Here is an 8,958-nt window from a genome sequence, read left to right on the forward strand (position 1 = left end):
TTCCTTCCTTTCTTCCTTCCGTCCTTCCTGTTTTTTTGAGACTGGATCTCATTTTGCAGTTTATGCCTGCCTCAAATTCATGGCAATCTTCCTGCCTCAGTCTCCCATGTTCTGGAATTATAGGTGTGCATTACCATGTCTGTCTATTCTCTCTTTTTCTTTTTCAGTTTTGTTATAATTGTTTATGTATTTGGATGGATTTCATGAAAGATACATAGTTTATTAACTAGGCTGATTTCCTGGTTGTCAGCCTCCACATGGAAACCAGCCATGACTGTTCCTTAATATTTCTTGTCTATTTTGTGAATAAAAGCATCAGTTATTTTTTTTAAAGAGCATCACTTTTTATGACAGATTCTCATAAGGGTAACAATAGTCCAGAGAAGTGATTAGAAACTTGAGATACATTTTTATGGGTCTGCTATGATGTTAAGAATTCCTCTTTTTCCATAGTATACCAAGGTCATTGACTACTTGAAAAACATATCTGTTATCAGTGGAGTAGAGTTAGGGCAAATAATTCTGCATGTTGCATCAAATTATAAGTTGAGGAAAAACTCTTACAATTTACATTGTGTTATAGCAGTATACCCAACTTGATATTTTTCCTTAATTTATTTTTTCTTTTCTTTTCTTTCTTTCTTTCTTTCTTTCTTTCTTTCTTTCTTTCTTTCTTTTACTTTTTCTTTTTTTTATATTTTAGTACAAGGTCTACAGGGTCTATGGCGTCTCACTACATAGATTGGGTTGGTAGTGATTCTCCTGTGTTCAGCCTCCCAAAAGCTGGCATTACAGGCATGTACCACCATACCCAGTCTCAATCACCTTTTCAGCTCAGCCTCAGGGGCAGGGCTGGCATGGCAAGCCAAGGATTGAACCCTGGCTGCTGCGTTTACCTAAGCAGGTGCTTTAATTCACTGAGCTATTTGGCCGGCCTAGAATTTTTGATATGAGACCTATCAGCATGGAGTAGTAATTCCAGATTGGCCATTGGGGCTTCCTATAAACTTAATGCTGGGGTCAAATTTTGACTTCTCCTTTGTTGAGTAAAGATAGGAGGGTAGCAGGCTTTAAGGAATAACAGCAATGAATGTGAAGGCTTGAAGGAGGCAGGTTCATAATCTCATGCAATGTCAGTTTGCAGGCTGAGAAATACTGTGCGTGCTGGGTAATCAGTATAGTCACAGCATGAGGAATCTGTTTATGTAAATCACTTCTGTAAATAAGTTCTGAAGATGATTCTACAACTTTGGCAGCTGTGGCTACTGCCTTTAAACAATTTGGATATGCTCTGGCTATCATTTCCAATTGCTTTCCTGCCCCCCATGTATATGGGTGAAGGCTCCTAAGGCCTAGTTGCTCTGTTAATGGACAACCATGTAAACCACTTGGAATAGTTAAAGAGTGCTGGTGCAGGAGAATTTTATAAAGCTTGTTAAAGTTCAATAGATGTCTTCTTATGTTTTGCTACCTAAGGAAGAGATTCCTTAGTACTGTTTTTAGTTAGCTCATGAAATGGAGAGAACAGTAAAGAAAAATTTTGGATTTAAGATTGGTAATATTCTGCAAATTCAGAGGATCCTCTATATTGTCTTTAGTTACAGGTCTGTAGGAGTCACTTCCAGGTCCTCGTCTCAGTCCAAGAAGCCAATATTTGTAATCCCAAAGTTATGTTATTGGAATCCCATCAAGTTGATTCCAATCTACCACTCCCAGTGCAACCCACAGTGAAAGTAAAGACACTAAAACATATTTATAATTACTGGGGAGCCAAGGGGCCCTAAGTCCAGCCATGAAGGTGGCTTTCTGGAACCAAGAGAGCCACCCAGGGCTTCCCCCAGTTTTTATTCAGTGGAGGAGTGACTTTAGGAGGATTGACTGAGAACTGTGGGAAGTGACCACCTAGCTCAGCTCACAAAAGTGACCATTGTGAGCTGAGCTAGGTGAGTGGCCTACATTTACCTCTGCCATATGCAGAGAGGATATGCAGAGACAGTAATCTGCATTATACTATTATGCCATAGAGATAGCATCTAATGTTCTGGGGGGTCTGGTGCTTCAGCTTTGATGTAGTCTTTCAAGCTCCAGGAAGTCATAGCCTCTATCTCAAGACTTAATCCCAGCTGGTGGCATGGAGCATTAGCTCTACCATCCTGTCTCAACCCAACTCACATTAAAGAGCAGCAGGTTTACCAGGGAAACACACACACCACCTTCAAAGACTGTCACCAGCACCTCAGCTAGACCAATATACATTGCTCAAGGCCAACTAAAGGATAAACAGAAGTCCTAGCCTGCTCTGTACATAACAATAGGAGGAAATAGGGTCAGGCTCAGTCAAAATGGAGACAGTCGCTCTTCTTTCAAGGAGAGCTGCTCGGGTGGTCCTCCACACAGGTCTAAGATAATTTTACTTCCAAAGCCTCATGTGGTCCTAGGTGGGGCTTTTCAGAGGTGCCTAGGACTAGGGTGTGTGAAGCTGGGATCAAGGATGTGATGCTGGTATTGATTCCTGGTGTGATACTCTGATTAAGGCTCCCTCACCCTAGATATGAATGCTACCAGGTATAATGGTATGCAGCCTGGCTAAAATAGAAGGGACAGAAAGAGGGTCACTGCTTGTTGCTTGCAGCTGACTGCTTTCCACCTTGCTGATTTGTAGGCCATGTGTGCCATGAGCTATTTCTCTTCTTGTGAAGCTCCTCTACCATGCCACCTTGCCTTGAAGCAGTGGAATAAAACGCCTACAAACTGTGAGCCAAATACACCATCCCTCCTTTACTTTTAATTAATTATTTTTGTACCATGCTTCTTTTAACTTAGGGTATTGGGTATTTTGTCTCAGTCACAAGAAACCAGGACAGTAATTATTATTTTATTTCAGGAGATGTACATATTTGCTTGGTAGGTAAATCATGACCCAGATAACAGTGTCCTATGGAAATTGGAGCATATGTTGAGAGCCTTAGAAATGAGCTGCTAGTGTGGATATATTGAGGATCTGAGCCCTTTTTTAGATGAGGAATAAAGAAACTAATGATCTATACATTGAACATGGTACATTGTCTGGGAGAATGCAGGTGTTTTAAATGCTGTTGTAAAACTTGTGAAAAGTGTGAGGGAATCTCAGTAATACTGTATACTGCTGGCTTTTCAAGTAAAAGCAAATAAATATTAGCTTTCTCTGTCTGCTAGGATGCTACAAAAAGTATAGCAAAAGTTCCTAACTTTGAACCATTTGGATTGACATTGACTCTTAGATCTTGTACAGTGCTCCATTCTCATCCATGAGACTTTTTTATAGGTAAGATAGGAAGGTTTCAAGGACTGTAATAGGGAACAATGAGCTTTTTTTTCACTACATTTTTTATTAAAAGGGCAACCCCTCATATATCTTTAGATTTTATTTTATTTTTGATAGAGTCTCGCTATACAGTTTGGACTTGTAGTGATCCTCCTGTCTTAGCCTCCCCATTGCTGGGATTATAGGCATGTGCCACTACCATGCCCAGTTTTGGTGGCCAGCCCTGCATGTCTAGGGTTCTGGGGCCAGCATGGCATGCAGTGTTGAGAATTGAATCCAAGTACTTGTGCTTGCCAGGCAGGTGCTTAGACTGCTGCGCTATCTCCCCAACCCTATCTTTAGCTTTTAAAAGATACTAAGGAAATAAAAAGTAGTTTAGAAGATGAATGTGACTTTTTTTTTTTTTTTTTGGTGGTACTGGGGATCAAACCAAGGGCCTGGTGCATGCTAATCAAATGCTCCACTATTGAGTTACTCATACATCTCCAGCCTAATCAATATGAAGTTTAATAAACTTGCTACTTTTAATTTTTTTCTCCATCTGTAGAAGGCTCACAAAGTGTCAGGCAGGGACACTGGAGATCTATAATAACTATACTGTTATGGAACTTAATAATCTCACAAGATCATAAACTAAGAACTTCAATTGATGAATCTGGGACCTTTAAGGTAATTTCTCCTGAAGATGATTTTATTCAGCTTCCTATGGCAGGTCTCTACCTAGGAGATTTGTAGGGGCAGAGTCATGTGAGATAAATGAATGACTTCAGACAAGTGGCCCAGGATACTGGATTTTGATAAATCTTTGAACTTGATTGAAAACTCCTACTACTGAGATATTTGTTGTTATTCTGAGGAAGTTCTTGACTGTATTATATTGTGGTTTAAAGTAGAAAGAATTGCTCTGTACTTACAAGCAAAGTATGTTGATTTCAAGGAGGTATTAGGAGTAGCTCACCAGGTGGTAATGAGAATTACTAAAGAATTGGAAAGATGTTCCAGTTTTCTGTTATTGTTCAAGGGATAGTCTTTTTCCCAGTGTCCACTAGCTTACAATAATGTCAGGCACCTCTGTCACTAGGGACAAGATCAGGAATGGATTTTTTTTTGGTTTTGTTTTGAGACATGGCTCTCATTATGTAGTGCAGGCTGGCCTTGAATTTGCTTATGTAACTCAGGCTGGCCTCGAACTCACAGAGATTCTTTGGGATCACAGGTGTATGCCACCATCCTGGTACAATGGATTTCTTAAAATCAGGCCAAAGTCCTTGTAATGGCTATAGGTGTAGAACCGTTATTTTATTTGTCTGATAGTTCCTCTTTTGTTTTAATGTTCTTTCAAAATATTCCATCAGGTAATATAGTTCTTTTTTTTTCATAATTTTATTGAGAAACAAATAGCCATGAGGGAGTTTCAAATAATAAATATTCCTCTTTTTTTTGTTTTTGGCGGAACCAGGGATTGAACTCAGGCCCTTGCGCTTGCCAGGGAAGCACTTATTCTACTGAGCCATCTCCCCGGCCCAGGTAATATAGTTCTGTGAGGGGAGTTTCCTCCAATTCTAATTTGTATTTCTTTAGTAAGTCCCTTTATTTTGTGTATTGTGCATTAACAAAATGGGGTGATGATCCACTTCATCTTCCTAGCCCTTAAACTGAGACTATTGCTTGAAAATTTCTTCTAGGCAGATTCAGAAATCTTAGGTGGATTTATCCTCTTTCTGTTTACAATATTGGATAATGACTTGGTCTAGTCTTATGAGAAACACTCTGAGAATAACTTCTAATAACTCTTGTCTCATTTTTCTGGCTCTCTTTATTCCTTATTCAGAGGCATATGTGATAGGATCCTCAAAGTCTCTAGCTTGATCATTGCAATTACTGGCTTTAAGCATTCCCTGTGCCCACTATCGTAAGAACAAATTGATATAAATCAGAGAGCCCTAGGCCATAGGTTTCATGAAGAAACTTTAATATGAGGATGATAGAAAAAGAGATTTAGAATAGACATAACTCATCCTTGCTTTTAGATTCCTTATCATGTCCATATTGAGCCCAGTGACTCTGCCAGTGTTGAGAAACAGAGAATCACAGGTTTCTTCCCAGACTGTCAAAAAGGTAACTTACCAGGAAGCTTCAGCAAAACACAGGGATGCACAATAAATGTGGAGAGCTTAAAATGCAAAAGGAGTGGAACTTGGATGTAAGAGAGATTTACCCTAGAACTCTGGGGTCAATAAGAAATGGGTGAGTGCAGTGGGTGTGGTGGGGGGTGGCACCTGGGCACTCACTGCACTCTGGGCTCAGCTAGGCTACATTCATATCCCATTTGTGACACCAGAAACTGTCACAAAAGTGAAATCATATCAATCGAGGGAAATTTAAAAGGATTATTGCCCACTATCGTATGAACAAATTGATATAAATTTGGAAGAGTTCACAAACCAGGGGATTGCAAGCTAAAGGTGGCAGGAAACTTGCTCACAGAAGTTGTAGTTTAGTTCCTAAAGCATGAATGAAGAGGTGCCCTGTTTCCACTGTGAAGGGCAGCTAGAGGCTTCCACTCCTTCAAGGTGGGAGCACTATGTGAGCTACCAGTTTGTAGTTGATTGGTTAGGACTCTGTAAGGCCATATTGAAGTGAAAATAGTATAAATTTTATCTTTTACAGCTAGCATTTTGGGGAAATTGAGACTCTGTGTGTGTGTGTGTGTGTGTATGTGTGTGCACATGTGTGCATGTGTGTGTGTGTGCATGTGTGTGTGTGTGTAATACTGGGAATTGAGCCAATGGAGTACTGAGCTAGACCTCAGTCATTTTTATTTTTAAACATTTGAGACAGGACTTCACTAAGATGTCCAGGCTGGTTCAAATTTATGATCCTCCTGCTTCAGCCCCAAGAATAATTGTAATTACAAGAGGCCCCACAGAAGCAGTTTTGTTTTGATTTTGTGGTTGTGAGTGTTTGGTCTAGGAGTAAATATACACACATCATATGCATATACATATGTAATATATATAAACATACACTAAAATTTGCAATATATACATATACACATCTAATTTTAATTTTGAAAATTAAACTTAAGAATAATTTACAAATAGTAAAATTTGTAGGGATCCGTTGGTCTCAGTTGGATCAGTTCTACTTGGGAGACATGGCATCAGGGATGGGAAAGATAGACAAGAAGAGAAAAGCTGGGTTAGGTGGTCGCTGGTCTGCCTGATGGACAAGACTCACATGCTAGCACAATGAAATCTACATTTATTTATACTTTTGCAAAGTTAGTAACACGTGACACAAGGTTGCCTAGTGACTAGTAGCTGACATTAGCCAGTCAGGATGCTTATCTCAGGACTGAGGTAGCTTGTTTGCTTTAGGCACTGAGGCCTAGTCATTCATTCCTACACACCTTAGACTGATTTTCCAGCTTCTGTGGCTCTCAACAAAAATTGACCCTTTTAGTATATATTTCCATAAGTTTTGACAAATATGTAATTATGCAACCATACAATACAGAAATAGCTGTTTTCTGTCCAGCTGAACCCATAGCTGGAGTTGCCCCCAGAGGGATGTGGTAGGGTAGTTTCCACAAGGGACTTCTCCAAATTGTCCCCAAGTGGGACTGATTGGGATTCCAAACAGCAAAACACCTAATGATTCTAATTAGTGCAAGGTATTTATGAGGGCAATTTACAGAGGGCTGGAGTGTGCTTTTCCTAGACAGGAAGGCAGGAGACCCTTTTCCCGAGGATACCTGTTGTCTAGTTTATGTAAGGTTTAAGGCACAGGCATTTTGTAGGCATCTCTGGAGTAGTCCATAGTGACCAGATGTGTCCTTGCCTGTGTCCCCTTCCTTAGGAAGTAGACCATTACCATCCCCCAGCTGTCTGAAGATTGAGGCTGATGGCCATGTGTTTGCAACATCTGTAAGCTGGGTCCCTCTTAGACACCACTACTTGGCTACTGTCTCTCATTCCAAAAATATGGAGTCCTCTTTAGAGGCAATTTAGACAGAGTTGGAAGGTTTGGCTGTCATCTAACCCAGCTTCTTTAATTTGTAAATGATCAGAGCAAGGCCCCAGGAGCAGGGACTCGCAGAAGCTGTATCATGAAAGAATCAAGGCTAGCACCTGGGGTTGTAGATTTCTATGTTGCTGTCTCTCTTGATTAGCTGGTTCCTTTCTTACAATTTCAAAATGCTACCCTTGTCTTCTGGGGCTCATTACTGCTGGCCAGGGAGGTTGAGTGACTTTTTTTTTTAAAATTTTTTTTTTTTATAGGCATGAGCTAGAAGGGGAACCTGAGACTAGGCCTCTGCTGTCTTCTGCTTCCTCTTTGCTCCGCACCATTCTGTCTCAGCTGCTGACTTCTTCAGGGAAGGAGCTCATGAACTCATGTGGCTCTTTGGAAGTCACATCCTTCATGTTAGATATGTGGAAAGCAGAGCTGGGGACCCCAGACAACCTTTCTGAGGTCCTCTGGGCTTGGGTTACATTAGGCAGGATGGGTGGTTTCTGCTGTAGCTCATCCCTGTTGATGGTGCCAAGGGTTTCGAGGCTGTCTGGGTCAGGGCCAGCTCTGAATTCATTGTTCCCACAGGTGAATTGGCAGGAGCTGGTCTTTCCAGCATCATGTCTGCCCTGACTGAGAGAGCCATAGTGAAAAAGGAGCTGCTGTCCGAAGTGGCCGGGACAGATCACTACGAGGTCAATAACAAATATGATGACAGATACCTACCATTGCCTATCACCAAAGTCGTCAAACATGCCCTGGAGCTGGTGGGGAAGGAGATACCATATTCACTGACCAGCAAGAACTGCGAACACTTTGTGACTGAGCTGCGCTACGGAATTCCTCTCTGTGAACAGGTGTGTGCTCAGCCTTCCTAAGTAGCAGGTCATCTCCTTAGCTGTCAGAGCCTCAGCACCTGCTGTGATTGGATCAGAATGGTGATAGGGACACAGACAAGACAAAATAGCAGAGACAGAATCTCTGCCCTTGAAGATGTTTCATTTGAAGTGGGGATGAGAGTGCAGAGACACCCAGGCAAGATGCCAATGCAGATCAGAGCTGTTAGCAGGTTATGGCTAGAGAAGTGGGACCCGGATGTGCCAGTCACTCCTGTTGCTGAGCCCTGCCTGCTCCCTGGCCCCGAGGTGACTCTCCACAGCCCTAGAAGCAGGTTTTATTATCTCTGTGTTATAGATGGGGAACTGAGGCTCAGAGTTCCAGGGTCATCTGCCCCAACTCATTCAATCAGGTACTGAGCTTCTAGTTCAGTGATGGCAATCCTGTTAGAGACTGAGAGCCAAACTTCAATCCCAAACCTACTTATTTATTGCAAAATGCCAGCCTTGAAATTAAACCTGAAACTAGGGGCCAGGGATATAGCTCAGCGGCAGAAGTGCCTTACTGGCAAGTGCAATGTCCTGAGTTCCAGCCCCAATACAAAAAACAAAACAAAAACAAATAAAAAAAAAATTGAGGTTTTGGTTTAGAAAAAATATATCTGGGCTGGTGAGATGGCTCAGTGGTCTAAAGCACCTACTTAGAACAAGCTAAGCTTAGCAAAGCACAGGGACCACGGTTCAATCCCCCAGCACCACATGCCAGCCCGCCCCGCCCCCTGGTGGGGTGAGCTGCCCCCCCAC

The 8,958-nt window shown here is 41.6% G+C and overlaps 1 protein-coding gene across 1 annotated transcript in view; it reads left to right on the forward strand.

Moving 5' to 3' along the window:
* The window catches only part of LOC101592389 (HRAS-like suppressor 2), a 24,882-nt gene extending 16,671 nt beyond the window's left edge, over positions 1–8,211 (forward strand). The window contains exon 3 of the mRNA XM_023703995.1: positions 7,907–8,211. Coding sequence (XP_023559763.1) covers positions 7,907–8,196 — 290 coding nt within the window. The 3' untranslated portion in view covers positions 8,197–8,211. The remainder of the gene's footprint in view (positions 1–7,906) is intronic.
* Positions 8,212–8,958: the final 747 nt, after the last annotated feature.

Source organism: Octodon degus, unplaced genomic scaffold, assembly GCF_000260255.1.
Source record: "Octodon degus isolate 3935 unplaced genomic scaffold, OctDeg1.0 scaffold00184, whole genome shotgun sequence".
Classification (NCBI taxonomy): domain Eukaryota; kingdom Metazoa; phylum Chordata; class Mammalia; order Rodentia; family Octodontidae; genus Octodon; species Octodon degus.